The following is a 17,050-nucleotide window of genomic DNA, read 5'->3' on the forward strand; positions in this document are numbered from 1 at the left end:
GTATCAATTAAATCAAACACTTCACGTTTTGCTCGTCATTTTTCGACTAATTTTTATTTTTACATTCTCCTTAAATCTAACATAATTTCTTATGACTAATTTCCAATAGAATCTTATCTAATGATTCTTTTGGTTAATACTTAAATTACAATCGTCTAATTGGTTAACCCAAATTAGACGTATATAATGTTTTACAACAATGTTTTACATCCCATTTTGACTAATACAATCGGACTTGCAAATTCCGATGGAGATTTCGCTATAATGTCGTTAGCTTCGAGATTTTTGATCATTTGTGTAATTATTATACGCTTTGGTGCTGGCACTCGATAAGGTGCTTGCGCAATAACCTTTTTCTATTTTAAAACAATTTGCATATCAATTAACTGTGATTTACCAATTCCCGTTAACCCGTCTGAAAATATATCGTTGTAATTTTTCAGCAAAGCTTGAAGTTTCAACCGTTGATCTGCATTGCTTACATTATTTGTTAACTCTGCAAAACATTCGTCATTTGGCGCCAAAATTGCGTGACGGCATTCAGCTTCGAGCTTTGATTGACCATGCTCCACCATAAACACTACACCTTCACGCGATATTACGTCCTGGCCCAGTAGAAAATCTGTTTCCAGCATGTCATCGGCAACAATATATATTATTGTGTTGACTTTTGCTGTGCCAATTACTATATCGATCGCACATCTCTTTCGCATCGTGTATGTGCCATCACTTATTCCCTTTAAACGTGTGTAACAGTCTTCATATTCAACTTTCAACATATCGGGTGTTGACTCTCGAATTAAACTGCACTCACTACCAGCATCAACTAATGCGTCAAACATTTTGTTATTTACGTTAATTTTCTTAACAAAACATTTCTCGTTTTGCTTCACTTCGGCCATTCGCGCGTTATACATAACCTGCTTACGACCACAATTCACCGGTTCCTCTCGTTTATGCACCTTCCCACAATCTGCACATCTTAAATGTCTCTGTTCTTTTGAGCATTTACTTGATATGTGGCCTATCTCACCACAATTGTAGCACACAATTTTTTTATTTTCACCACTAGCTGTTGGCTGATGAGTTGCGTTCTTTACATTGGTTCTAATCTCCAGCTTTTGTTTAAAAGTAGTATCTTTAACACGATTCGTTAACCATTCTTCAATTATTTCGCGCATTTGCTTATCGTTTTCAAATTTGCGCTGCTATAGCAACTTGTAAATCACGATGATCCTACCCCCGTCGCGTATACTGAACAATAGAGGATTCACTTAGCTGAAAACGTTTGCCTAAGGCATAAACTCTAAAGCAGTAATCGGATATATGTTCACCTGTGTTACGTACTGATTCACTCATAATGCGATGCACTTGTGCTTCGTTGTAAGTTACACAAAATTCATTTTTTAGTTCTGTTGCAAAATCATCCCAGCTAGTGTGCACAGTAGGTAACGCATCTAACCAGACACGCGCCACTCCTTTTAATCTACCGTAAACAGCCAATAAAACACATTTCTCGTCTATTTGATAAGCACTCATGACACTACCAACACGATCAATGAACTGCTGAACAGTTAGCGACTGCTTGTTAGTTGGGTCAAACTCCGGAATCATGTCTGCTATTTCCTTAATTGACCGAAACCCGCCGTATGCGTTTGTAGAAATTAATGGCGTTACAGATTGACTCACACTTTCCTCTAATGACTGATTATTCATAGGCGTCTGCACTACATTTGCGTCAACTGTTTGTTGCTTGCTCTGTTGGAACATGCTGACAATAGTTTTCATCATACTACGCAAGTCATTGATTTGCTCCTGTAACCCAACATGCATTACCGTTGGAGCTTCAATCTCATCAGTACCGAATAATTTTCGGCATTGTTGATTTTGTTGACGTTAAACGTATTCGTATATTATTGTTTAGTTTCGTTGTCAATTTACATTAACAACTCGTTCGTTTTTTTCAATCGTTCAATCGTTCTTCCTTTCTTTTTTTTTTATCTGTTTCTCTCGTAATTCACAACTTCGTCAACATTTTATGACCTATTTTAATTGAGCTTTTGTTGTCTTATTTTCGTTTTGTATACATTTTCTTATTATTGCGCTTTTCAACTTTATTTGTGTCTTTTGTACGCATTAATCACAATTAGGTTTACACGCAAAATATAATTACAAGAATTTCACAACTTTTCGTATGTTGCGCGCACAAAACATGTCTATTGGAGCGCTAGGGCTGCTACGCATTTATACTTAAAATTTGTCCGTAAAATTTGTTCAACACACTTTTATTTATTATCCCACTTCTGAACTGTAAAATAAATGCTTCAAACACTAAATATTTGTTTATCGATTTATTTATGTGTTGAACTTTTAAATATTACAAAATAAAAATATAAACGAATGTTATACCGCGAGCGACTGCGTTCAACGTGCTGTCTCAATGAGAGGTAAGCGACAACTACTTACTTTCATTATTCGCCCTCAACAGGGTGATCTTCATTCACACATGAGCATTGAATCTATCAATGAGCTATGCCATCTTTTGAAAAATCTGGAAAAGCAGGACACCAGCTTTAGATGTGCAATTTGTTTAAGAAAACGAATTGCAATTGCACTTTACTGTCTTGGCTCATCAGCTGAATTCAGAAGCATTGCAAATCTGTTTGGCGTTGGAAAGGCCACAGTTTGTAAGAGTTTGAAATAATTTTGTGCAGAAGTGTGGAAAACTCTTTTGCCTTTATATATGAATGCTTTGCCATTAAACAGCGAAAAGGTTAAAGAGTGTATTAACGGATTCGAAGTCTTAGGTTTTCCACAATGCTTTCTAAATGAAAAAAATAATGCATTAAATAAAGACTGGATGCACGCTCTAAGAAGACAACAGCAGACTTCTCAACGACAACAACCAGCAGAAGTTTCAACACTAAATGACCACGACCCAAAAACTAATAACAGCAATAAAGATATAAAAAAATTAACTATGAATATGAAGATATGATATATAAAAACTAATAACAGCAATAAAGATATACAAAAAAAATGGTCAGTCCAGAGCTTTAACTATATCGGTACTATTTTTATTAGCAGTATTAAATACGCAGTTTCCTGCGTATTACCTTTAGAGATGTCAGAACTGGAGCACCATGGTAATGCCGCTGGCAATAACGACGACGATGCACAACATGAAGTGGATGGTGCTGGTTCCTGGTCTAATTAAAAATGAGTTACTTTATTTATGAATTCAAGAAATATATGTATAAACGTATCTGCAAAACTATTTGAAATTAGCCAAGTAATGTTGTGGAGTGGACTTTGATCACATATTATTGCACGTACTTTCAATTCCAATTGCGCTGCACAGTCTAAATTATTCTGTAATAACTGTCGTAGTGATGGTCCTTTGATTGAATTATGCATAACAACTTAATTCAGAACGAATTTCCAATTTGATGAGTCCCCTTAATAAATTTCCAATTTATGAGTCCCCTCAACATAAAAACACAAATATGCTTACCTATCTCATCTGTCCGTTTATTTCCTAAATCAACCAGCCCACAAATTACGTTTGCAGAGGCATTGTAAGTCAAATTTTTTTTGTAACAATTTCATCAAATATTAAAATGTATTTTAATCCATTTTTCTCAAAATGGATTATTAAAATGCAGTTCATTTTGAGAAATGTTTTTTCAAGCGCTGTATAAATACAAATATTATGTCCAGGCTGTAAATTTTTATTTCATTTCATCTCAGCAGTGAAGAAGGACTTTGAGCAATATGCCGTTCATTCAAATTCCAGACAGTTGTAGCTCCTCGATTAGCATTAGCATCAGCATTTTAAAGAGCACTTTTTCATTATCAATGCGAGTAATATCCATTTTATCAATCAATTCATTTACTTACAAATTTGATTTTAATTGCCTTTTAAACTGAATTACTGATTTCTTCCAATCCTTATTTTCTCCTTTTAAACGACGATTTAATTTAGAGTTTCTAATTAGTTTCTTCCCTAATAAAAGATTCTTGTTTTGATAAAATTTAACGTTCTTAATATTTTGAAAATAACTGCCACACAAAGAGGAAGGTGATTCTGATCTCATCCGTTTTCGAATTAGGGATACTAGAATTGCTATGTCGATATCATCTTTAGTTTTTCGTTCATCATCGGTTTTATCATAATTATGTAAACACAACGACGGAAGATTTTTTTGTCCAATAACTTCGACAGAAAAATGATTACTACATAACTACAATGAGATGTTGTTTTCAACAAATTCTTCACTTAATTTACATTTGTCTGCTCACTCCTTAAAAATAGTGGAATTATAGTTTGGAAATTTAAATAGTTTTAATTCGGGAAAATTTCTTTTGGATCTCTTACAGTGAGATAAACAACACTTATTACCCGCAATCGCTTTACGATTCAGTTTACCATAGAGACTAAGTATAAATAAAACTATGAATAAAACTTTCTTTTTTTACGAACACAAATTTTTTTTACAATTAATTTTAGAAATTTATTCTATATTTATAATTACATATTCATAATTAATGAAATTAATTTTCAAGTAAACATTTATAATTACCATAAAATTTAATTTGATTATTTTTATTTTATAAGTTGTTTTTTCTAATTTTGATTATTTAAAACTTCGTTGTAGAAGATTTTTTTTTAAATATATACATATATAGTTTACATGTCCCTACCCATTCTTTTTGTACCAGCGATATACGCATACGGCATTTTATTGACGGTGCAGTAATGCACTCATCATTGATTTTTTACTCCTTATTTTTATTATTATTTTTATTGCATTTGGGTTTTATTTCACTTATTTGTTATTATTATTCTTTATTTTATATTTGTATTTATTTAATTTTATTTTCTATTTTCAATTTTTATGTATTTTTATAACTAACCCTTAGTGGGTATTTTTATATAATTTATTACACATTATGTTTTTCTCCTTACTCTTTATTGATGTATCTTAGTTTTTATTGTAAGTATTAACTTGGGATATAGATTGTCGGGTTTGTGGATTTTTCTTGTTGATGCTCGGTTTTTGGATGCATTTATAACAAAAGTATAGTGGTATTATTATTATATGTATATGTGATTTGGGTAAAATATGTATCGATTTGTTTTTTCCATGAATAGGGTAGAGGTATAGGGTAGTTATAGTAGTGACCTATGTTTTTTCAGTTATTTGATTTTATATAAAGATAGTAAAATCCAAATGCACCTTTTAGTTGAGAGGTTCACGAACCACTGATTTATTCTTAAAACATATTATTAATAATAGCAAAAACAAAACAAATGGAAAGCTGCGGCTATTAAAAGCTTTTTTTTTGGTTGTAAATAAATGTTAAATAATTGAAATTAAAATAAGTATAAGAGTACCCAATTGACTTAACACATTGCAAGCCAAGTATTTTAATACTTTCTTCTTTATCGATATCAATGACTTCATTTTGATTTGATTTTTCCACCGTTTCTATTATATCCATGCTGTTAGAGCACCATTTTCTCAAATGAAATCCATACTTCTCCAAATGTGCCGATATTCTTCGCTGAACGCTTTTGCATTCCTCTTTTGTATCACTACCAGTTAGAAGATCGTCCATATAAAAATCATCTTTAATTATTTTCGATATCTGATTATCCTGACATTCATTTGCTATTTCAAATAAAGTTCTTATAGCTAAAAATGAAGCAGGGGCAATACCGTAAGTTACAGTTGTTAACTTGTATTCTTCAATTGGCTGATTAATCTCGCTTCTCCACAAAATATGTTGGTATTTCTGATTATTTGTACTCACCCATATTTGTCTATACATTTTTTCTATGTCAGCAACCATGGCAAACTTTTTTAGTCGAAACTTCAATAGTATATCAAAAATATCCTTTTCATTTAAACTATTTTTAGTCGTGGTCTTTGTTGAAGTATCAAAAACTACTCTCACCTTGGTAGTGATACTATTCGCTTTTACTACGACTGTATGAAGTAGATAATATTTTCTTTGTCTTTTTAAACTCACTTTTTTCACATGCCCATCAGCTACATACTCTTTTATGAATTCGACAAATTCTCTCTTTAATGATGGGTTTACCTGTAATCTTTTTTCAAGTTTATGAATCGTGCCGTCGCCATTTTGTATGAGTCGCCAAGTTGGTGTTCTTCTTTGAAAGGCAACTCAACTACAAATCGTTCATCTTCATTTTTGGTAGTTGTCGCAGCATAGTTTTTCATACAATATCCGCCTTCCAATGTATCTTCATCTTCTGGAATTTCTTCTATTTCCCAAAACTTCTCTATGTTGACAACGTTGAAAGAGATGAATCCTTTATCGCTTCTTTTTGCATGTAAAATACCTGACAATATCCAACCGAACTTTGTTGATTGCGCCAATACTTTTTCTTTTCTAAGCAGCCCGTCTTCAAGAATTTCACCATATAGATCACTTCCTATGACTGTATATATTGTGAAGACAAAATTTTGTAACACTTTTCTTTTTTAAAATATATATTGAAGTAATATAAGAATTTTATAAAGCTTAACAAAATTTCACTCACATATTAGGAATTCCAGTGAAATTCCTGAAATAAAATTATTTTATGAATTGAATAAATGAATTTCACTTGAACATAAACTCACGTTTTTATTTTTATTTGTTTCATCTCGCTGTTGTTGTAAAAATAAGAATAGCTGCATACAAATTGAAGCCGGCACCAACAATTATTATTATAGAAAATAGCCCCACGTAAATTAGTTGACACGAATATTGTTATAAAATTAATTTATAAATTAAATATTATTAAAATCACTGGAATTATTTTTAAAAAACATGGAAAAAAATTACAACGTGTTTGTAAAAATTATGAAGATGATATACGCGAATGTCAAAACATAATTCTCACAGGGAATTAAAACCGGCAGCAGAAGTTAAGGAGAAGGTGAGAAAAGAAAGCAAGAGATCAACTAACACATGTTTTGTATTGAGTAAAGAAGCAGGGCGAATTCTAAAACAAACGGCAATCAAAACAAATAACAGCTGAAGCAATGTGTGCGCTACAGGAAAAGCTTCGGTCGATTTAGTATAAATTAGCGTACGTGTTAGAAGAAAAATGACTTGTTGGAAAACTCTCAAAGGCAGTCATACGTCTTTGCGATAACAAGGAATTCGTAGATTTGCATAAAAGTCAAGGTAGTTCATACGTCTTGACTAGTAGCTTTGTAAAAAAAACGTCAAGGTAGTTTATACGTCTTGACCAATAGGTTGATGTATGTAACCCGAAATAAAATTCCAAGTTTAAATTCCAAATTTTGGTCCCCTTTTTTTTATTTTTTATTTTTTGAATTATAATTCTAAAATAAATTCAGTAACTAAATATTTTATCTTTGATTTTTGGAGAAAAATTATATTGCAACGACACCTGGACGACGGCTGAGTATACCTCAGCATCATCAGCGACAAAAAGTGTGTCGTTACAATATTCTATCCGATTTATTGAAATTCGGGTCCACTAAAGTGATATTTTTCCACTTATCTATATTGTAGCGGAAGGTTTTATCTGGTTGACAAGATACCAATAATAGTAAAATTAATGCTTCCGCCTTTATTTTATATTTACTGGCGAATCGTGGGTATAACACAAGACTTATTTTTGCCTTTGCCACGCCAACCGACGCACTGTGGGGTAAAAGACCCTTAAAATGGCGATCAATTCACCTGAGTTGAAAAGCTGATTGTTGACTACTTTTATATATATATATAGAACGGAAGAATATAAAAAAAAAATTTTTTATTGTTTTTTTTTTTTTACAAATTTTTCATTAACATATTGAATTTTGGTTAGTTTTACCGTAATCATATATACAGTGGTGGAAGAAATAATAAGAACGAAGAAAAATGTTGTGTTTTTATTACTAATTTTTTTAATTATTCAATTTAAATTTCAAATGTATGGTTTTTTCGAAACTTTACTTTCAAATTTATCAATTCAAAAAAAAAATATGCACAGGTTTGATAGAATAATAAGAAAAAAATGGGATTTTCTTCATTGCCCTTGGAAAAAAAAATAAGAACTTAGCACTAGAATACTTTTAAAATTGAATTTAGTCTTTCAGATGTATATTTTATAGCATGAAAATATTCCTGAGACTAATATTTCGTTGTCGAGCCACCATTTTTTACAACTTCGGAACATCGGCGACCCATTGAGTCCACCAACTTAGCGCAAACCGACTGGTCAATAGAATACCATGCCTCCAGCACTTTATTCCATAAATTTTGCATATTTCTCGCATTACAGCCAGCCAATTTCCGTTTTAGAATCCCCCATAGGTGTTCAATTGGGTTTAGGTCTGGACTCTGCGATGGCCACTCCAAAACCGGAACACTGTTCTCCCTGAACCAATTTTTTGCAAGGCGCGAGCTATGTTTTGGATCGTTATCTTGCATGAACTGCCACTTTAATGGCATTTCTTCCTCGGCAAAGGGTAACATCACATTATTAAGTATCTTTACATAATCTGTAGCGCACATATTTTTTTTTAACCAAAATATTGGACCGACACCTGAGTGAGAAAAGCAGCCCCAAACTTTGATATTGCCACCACCATGTTTTATGGTTTTTATAGTATGCCGCGGATCATATTCAGTGTTCTTCTGACGTCTTACGTAACGTTTACCATCAGACCCAAATAAATTTATCGTTTATATCATTTAAATAAATATAAATAAATAAATAAATAAATAAATAAATGATATATAAATTTATATCAGACCACAACACGTTTTTTCAGTTTTTGCGCTTGAGGTGTTTCTGGGCAAAAGCAATTCGGTTTCGCATGTGTATTTTCTTCAGGTATGGAACCTTTCTAGCAGAATGCGCTTTTAAACCTTTTTCTATCAATCTATTGCGTATAGTTCGGCTAGTCACTGGTGCGTTTAACTCTTGTTTCAGCTTTTCCGATGACAAAAACGGGTTGATTTTGGATTTCCGAATCAATAATTCATCGAACTTTTTAGTTGTAGCTCGCTTTCTGCCACGTGTTTCACTTTTAGGCTTAAAATGAATGACGGAATGCACTTTAGTTTTAGAGCACCCCATAATATTCGCGATTTGGCTTAGACTTTTCCCATCAGTTTTTAATTTTTGGATCAAATCTCTTTTAATATCTGTACAATGTGTTCCGCGACCCATTTGAATTCTATTTACCGCAAAAAACGAACAAAAATTTACGTGAGAAATTATTTTTATTATAATTAGTTAGTAATCAACAAAAAATACCTGTTATAAGGTCTTTACATGATTCCAATGAAAATAAAACATAAATTTCGCGCCCGTTCTTATTTTTTTTTCCAACATAAATCTGACCTTACTTCAACTCATGTTATGTGGTTCGTAATGTAGGAGACATAATCGTTATTATTATTTCTTCCAGCACTGTACATTATAAAATACAATCCTTATTGTCAGCATCATCACCATTATCGTCATCATCATCGTCATGACCATCATAATCATCATTATCATCATCATCTGATCATCATTATCATCATCACTGATACATTGGGAATTAGTATTTTTTACAGGTGGTGATTTTAAAAGATCTAAAGCTAATTGTGGTATATGTTGAAACTTTTTTTTATTCAGTTCTCTAAGGCTTGAAATAACGGGATCAGAACTAATGAGAAACCTATTCAAAATATCGTAATTGGTCTTTTCTCTGCTACATTTACATGTAAAATGTTCTCTATATTTTTTAAATTCTTTGTTAAGAGCTTCTTGCGCTTCCTCCGTTAATTGGCCAATTGGTAACATAGCGTGCGATATTATTTCCGGACCATGAATAAAGTATTTATGTAGCGTAGGAGGCATATTATACCAAGCATATTTCGATACAAAATGTCTAGCAGTTTCATGTGCAAAACATCGAAACCTTTTAATTTCTATTTCATGGCCACAAGAAACAACAATCAATATGATATGCATCCTTTTTATTAAATCTAAATCAACACTAGTGATTTCAGCCGATAGCTCTGCATTTTGAAAGAATCTTCTGGCTGTATTCCCATCATTTGAGTTACCAAATCCAGGTTTTGGTTGATCAACGATTAAACCAGCTCTATCTTTGAAGTCTTTTTGAATACGTCTCTTTGTTTCCATGACAATTTTTTTATCGTATTCTGACTTTGCTTGCCATTTTTTTATGGGTAATTTATATGATAAATGCAGTAGACATTCAAAAAACTTTATCCAACCATGCAATACCGACAACCCAAAACTAAGACTAGAAGTTTCAACATTTTTAGCAATCATTTCATCAACTGAATTAAACTTTGCACTAGTTGCACCGCATAAGTAACACTTTTGAGTTGAAGTTGTTTCAGTTAAGGCATTGCATACTTTTCCATCTACCATTGTTAACAGAAAACTATGTCTCACCTCAACTGTTTTGTTTTCGAATACCACAATAGACTTATCAATATTTTGAACCTCTTCTTCAACCATTTGTTTTTCTTCTCTACAAACGCTTGCGCTTTCTTTTTTATAAAAGATCTTAAAGGGTCTGCAAAATCTGGTTGAAGATGGTCTCGGGTTTTGCCAAATAATTTTGTCACCACAAAGTAACCTTAATGGAACAAACGATGTTATAAAAACAGCAGCATCGCTGGCATTTGGTCCATGAAAGGCCTGTTTAAATGAGGTATGACCAGAGCTTCCATCAAATCCCCACTTAGTTTGTAAACAAAAACTTGCTAATTCTTTTTCGCATAAAGTAACAATAACGGAATTTTGTAACAGTACTAGACGCTCCACAGTATGGTCAAGAAGTGCTTTTAACTTAACTTCAGCCGAAGTTTCAGTTATTTTAATATAGTCGGAATGTGGATAACAAAGTTTTTTAGCTGACTGTACCGATGAATATGACGGAAAACGATCTGGAGCAGCCTGCCTGATGATGTTATATTGATGCCGCGTTAACTGAGCATCAACAATTATAGCCAACGCTTTTTCATTCGTGATTTTCTTGCCTTTTTCCATTGATTCAGTTAAATTTTTTTTATACTTTACTGCTCTTGTTGGTGAAGATGTTGATAATTCGTATACCAACTTAGAACCCTCAACATTTCCTGCAGCTTTTAAATTTACCTTGGTAGCAAAAGCAAGTATAGGCAGCGAATAACTCTCTCGTAGAATTTTGGTTTTTTTGTATCTAGTGGATACATCGCACTCTTTAAATGTAGTTTCTTTACGACCGCGTTTACATTTATTATAAGAAGTAAATCCTATAGATGAATCTAACCAATTACGGTTTAATTTGAGAAAGCGATCTTCTACTCTGTGTGCTTTTGTCCAACGTATTTTAAAATGCCTAAAAAAATTTTTCAGAATCTCTTCCAAATTTGTGCCTTCGTCTGCCGCACCAGTACGATTTTTAATTTCGTTTTTTAAGAATTGAAATTTCTCTTCAAACCCTGAGTTTTTCATAATATCATACAGCGTCTGACGTGAAATGAAAATAGTGTTTGATAAGGTTCCTATAAAGAGAATACATTTTCTTATTATCAGATAACTTTTAGAAATCACATTTTTTTCCCCTTTTACCTTTCGCAAATTACGTTGACATCACTTTTATTGTTACTTATTACAAAAACAGAACAAAACAAAAGAAGAAATAAACACATTATACCAACAATGTTTGCTTACATATGTACAATAATTATCAATTACAGTGAGCAAATTGGTGCAGACATTGCAGCACTAAAATCTGAATATTTCAGAAAAGGTACAAAAAGGCAACTTAATATTTTGCCACGTGGTAGTCAAATATATATACTTTACATATAAATTGGAATTATTAGTACATTTTACTGCAAAAATAACTTTATGTCTATTAATTTCCTGAAAATACATGTAATTTCAAAACTATAACAAATAAATTTTTTTTAATTATTTATACACTTATTATGTAATCGCAAATTCATTTAAATATAAGAAAAATACCTGAGCTTGAAGGTTCCATAATTCAAAAATTACTTGTAAATAAAATTTTATTTCAATTAGTACTTCAAATCACTAAAAAATGTTCAGCGCACTCTTGACACAGCTTAACAATGAATAAATATGTAAATTCTGAAGAGTGCTATAGAGATACCGTTATATATATAACATTCAATTTTTCAGCCAGTGTTGCAGAATTTTATCTACTTTCTCCTAATATCAAATATGACTACGATATCCAAAATATATTTTTCGAATTAATCCACAAAATCAGGGTCAATTACCCCACTGTGCGACGTTCCTTCAAGTCCTTGCACCTCCATTTTTACTTTTTTCCTTGGCAAATTCAATATTTGCGCCGCTTCTTCTGATACAGCAGTAGTTTGTGACCCTTGGTCAATCCGTGCTCTTTATAAAATCATCTCATATAGTTTTGTGGTAGTGGCACTTAAGTATGCTAAAACCTTTCTCTTCTAGGTCGGCTTTAATATCATTAGGGTTTTGTCCCTCTAGGCCTCTTATTATAACGTTGATGTTTTTCTCATCTGGGAGGAAATGGGTGTGGTAAGGCTCTTTTAATTCTGTTAATTCTTGAATTCTGTTTCTTGATCTTACGGTGATCATCGATGGTGTCTGGAGTAATTTGGATGCTCAGGCGCACTTTCTTGGCATCACTGAACTTCACGCTACGTGATTTAAGTTGTCTTACCAAAGCACTCTAAGTGTTGGTCCGCCTAAGAACGATAGGAACGACTTTGTTGGTTTTGAACCACCACAATGCAAGTAGAATGTTTGGTCATAGCAAGTATGGAATTGCTATTTGACACTTTTCTTTTTTTTGTGCTACTATTCTGCACATGTCGATATGACACACTTGAATGTGTCATTATATCGTCTAAGCATTGACGTGAGTCAACCTTTTTAGTGCCGCCGCAATTAAAATTATTAAGAAAAACTGTTCGAAATAAAAATAACAACCACTGTTCATTTAAGCAACTTCTTATAAACTCAACTTTATTTATACATATTTTTTTAGATACAAAACTAGTGTTGCCATAACAAAAGTATGGCATGACAATTATTATTTATTAATTAACATAAGTATTGCCAGTTTTACAACACTCCTCCTCTATGCTTATACTCAAACCAATCCAAGTAATTTAACACATTTTCGATGATCATTTTTAGCTAAGTTCTTTGTTAAAACGTCTGCAACCATTTCTTTTTATGGACAATATTTTAATCTTATCTGCTGCTTTTCATAAACATCTCTAATGTGATGGTATTTAACCCTCATACTATGTTAAAAAAAATTACGTATATTATGTTTGGGTCATATCATGACCCCATCTTAATTTCATTAAAGAAAAGCCATATACATTCATATTTTATGATTATACATATTATTTTTTTTAATTAAAAAAGGAAATAGCCTATTAAAGCTTTTTATTGCTTGTGATCGATGCAAAAAGTTGTTGTGATCGTTTTTGTTTCACGATGTGTAGGACAAACGAACTTATAACATACATTACACTTCGTATGGGTTTTCTTCTCGTGTTTAGAAGGGCATAGCTGACATCGTTTTCTTTCACTAGAACGTAATATTTTTGGCGGTGGTTCTAAGGACATAGATGGTGTCTCATATTCATGTTGAACATTACGAACTAAAGCGGCAGAGGCTTCAGACCTAGGCATATGATTGCGCTGTAAAATACACGGTTGAACTAGACTTTCTTCCAATTCTTGCAAAAAAATCCGACGTTTACATAATTTTCTGCTTTGCCAATTTGGATTGATCTCTGTCCACAATATAAATGCATTTAGAGCGGAAATATCAATTAGATTAGAAAACAAAGCGACTGGCCAACGGTTTGTTTTACGTTTACATGAGTACGTGCGGACCATTTGGTCCATGGTGTCAACTCCACCTTTAGTTAAGTTATAATATTTTATTACCTCCGGTATTTTTTTTGAATGTTCTTCTAAAATTTTGCCGTTATGATGCAACGTACTCAGTAAAGTAACTATTTTATATCTCTTCGGCACATATTGTACGATTGTCTCTTTTTCATGAAAGAAAAACTTGCTAGTATAGATGGGTAGTTTTCGTAACTCATTTACTGTGCAGTGAACCGGTAAAAATCTTTTATTCTTTCGAACAGTGCCAACTAAAGTAATTTTTCGCTTTAGTAATTCCTGTGCCAAATTATGACTCGTAAAAAAATTATCGGTTGTTACATTTCTACCAGTATATTGTGACACTAGGTCTAAAACTACTCGTTCACCTTGATTTCTTTCAGGCAAATCTGAAGTTTTTCCAAGGTATATTTGAAATTGTAGACAAAACGCAGTTGCAGAATCAGCTGCTATCCATGCCTTCATTCCATATTTACCTGGTTTACTGGGCATATAAACTTTAAATGGGCATCTACCACGAAACGGAATAAGTTGTTCGTCAACGGTAATATTTTCATTGGGAACGTAAAGTACTTGTAAATTTTTAGTCCACTTTTCATAAAAACTACGAATTGGTGCCAGCTTGTCTCCGCGGACTTGTGATCTTCGGGCTTGTCTATTATCAAATGCAAGGACATGAGAAATAATTGTAAAACGTTCCAAGGTCATAACAGCTCTTAACAATGGACGGCCATGATTTTCATTCCACAAGCAACTAATGCTTTCACCATACGAACGATAAACACCTGCAAATATAATAATTCGATGACTCGGTACAGGGTATACGAATATGCAGAACACCAACCAATAAGCATCAGTAAACCTAAATATGCATCAAATTCTATTTCGTCCATACAGTGAAAATTTTCATATACAGCATTGCCTTGCATATTGCTGTAACGAATTATTTCTTTCTTCATGGTTGTAGTTATGCATAAGTCAAACGAGTCTCTTATTTCGGAGATTCGTTGAACAGCATATGCTGTTACACCTGTCCTTTCATGTATCACATTTTCATTTGTGGCTCGAAGTAATTCTCTTCCATTTGGTGGTATGGTGGTCCACTTTATATTACCATCTTTACAAAAGTAATTATTTTGTTCAAGAGGAATCTCTATTTCTTTACTCAGCTCTACATCTGTATCCATGTCATCCTCTGATAAGTTCCGTTGAAGTAGCTCTGGCTCAAAGTCTGGATCACCATCATCACTTGCTTCGTCGTCAAAATCACTCAAAAAAGCGACAATTTCATCATCCTTCAGCGTCTTAAAAATAAAGCACAAAAATTATAGATTCTTGATAAACAGATTATAATTACATGTAAACTTACTTCCATTCCGATCGACATAATTTATTGTAATTTATTAGGTTTATATGAAATTAACTTGCGAACACTTTATCAAAATACCGTTTTGACATGAAAGTTACATTAGCGCGGGAAAAATTTGTTAGTGTTTTTATCTTAATAAATAGTGTTGCCAATGCGCTTTTTAGAAGCCATATAATTAGTATTGCAAATAATGAATAAAATAAGGGGTCATAAAATGACCCAAACATAACATGTGCATAGTGCTGTATTTAAATGACTATCACACAAATTTTGTTCAAGTTGAGTTAATTTTATGAAATAATATTAAAATTTATACACTGAGGCGAAAAAGTTTTAGAAAATATGCTAAACTTAAAAAATTATTACAATTTAAAGTCATTTTGGGTCATGAAATGACCCGAACATAGTATGAGGGTTAATATCAATGTGTTTACTCCTTGCATGATATACAGGGCTTTTAACAAGGCTTATAGCACTTAAATTATCGCCATTTATTTCAATACAATCATTTAAAATATATAAATTCATTTCAGTCATTAATTTCTTTAAATAAACTGCTTATTTAGCTGCTGATGATAAACCTATGTATTCAGCTTCGGTGCTGCTTAGAGCAACGCATGGCTGCTTTTTGCACTCCCATGAAAATGCACTGCCACCCAGGAAAAATGCATAACCCGTAAATGATTTGCGATCTGTAGAATCTCCACCCCAATCAGCATCGACGAAGCCTTTTCGCGAAGCCATTTTCGCGATTCACCGGTTGCTGGAGGTTGAGACTCGATCACAACTAAATCGCCTTCGGACCACTGTTTAGGGCTAGCGTGTTTATTGTCAAATCGTGTTTTCCACTTGACGCTCTCGTGCAATATTTTCCGCTGTCAGTATTCGTTTTTCAGCCATCGTTGTTTGGTTTACGTTATCATGTGTGTCATCGTTCACGGCGGCTATGAGTTCATTGTGCACTATGTTTCGAAGATCAAAATCGAAGATAAGTTCATTTGGACTGAACCCAGATGTCGTATTCTTTTGCGAGTTTATTGTGAATTGAAGGTTTCGCAGCGTTGTATCCCAAGTTTTAGGATCTTCACTTGACGTACGTGAGTAGTTCAGGATCGTTTGATTTGCGCGTTCCACTTGCCCGTTAGCACGTGGTGTACGCACGGCTGTTTTGATATGATGGATTCCGTTGTCGTTGCAATATGATTCAAAAACTTTAGAGGTAAAGGCGGTACCCCTATCCGTTACAATTTTAGATGGTAACCCAAAGTAAGTAGTTAAATCGTTTATGGCATTGATTACATGCGCCGTTTTCGTATCTCGAACTGCTCTAACCACCAAATATTTGGTAAAAGAATCAGATATAGCCAACACATAACAGTTTCCTTTCTTGCTTCGATTGAAAGGACCCAAATGATCGATGTGAATTAAATGAAAAGGTATTGGCTTTGATGGGACACAATATAGACAGTTTTTCCTCCGATTGCTTTCTGATAACAGCATTCGATACATGAAGCAATATAATTTTGTACGTACTTCCTAATTTTTGGAAACCAAAAATTCTGCCGAATACGTTCAATCGTTTTTTCCAATGCGAAGTGACCCATGCGGTCATGACATAGCTGGACATCACGCCAGCGTACGTATTTCGGAACAACAAATTTTAAACCATCTGCTTCTCGTCGATATAAAACCGATGTTTTTGTAAACAATATTCCTTACGTAGTATGTCATCGTTAGGAGATTTAACGTCGCCC

The 17,050-nt window shown here is 33.1% G+C and overlaps 1 protein-coding gene across 1 annotated transcript; it reads right to left on the reverse strand.

The window, feature by feature from the left end:
- Positions 1 to 3,060: 3,060 nt before the first annotated feature.
- LOC119675978 lies at positions 3,061 to 5,835 on the reverse strand. The gene is made up of 2 exons (XM_038087200.1): positions 5,439 to 5,835; positions 3,061 to 3,209 (listed from the first exon to the last, which is right to left on the reverse strand). Exons 1-2 carry the CDS (start codon positions 5,833 to 5,835, stop codon positions 3,061 to 3,063), a joined length of 546 nt encoding a protein of 181 aa, XP_037943128.1.
- Between the last annotated feature and the right edge of the window lie 11,215 nt (positions 5,836 to 17,050).

This window comes from Teleopsis dalmanni, chromosome 2 (assembly GCF_002237135.1).
Source record: "Teleopsis dalmanni isolate 2A chromosome 2, ASM223713v2, whole genome shotgun sequence".
Classification (NCBI taxonomy): Eukaryota; Metazoa; Arthropoda; class Insecta; order Diptera; family Diopsidae; genus Teleopsis; species Teleopsis dalmanni.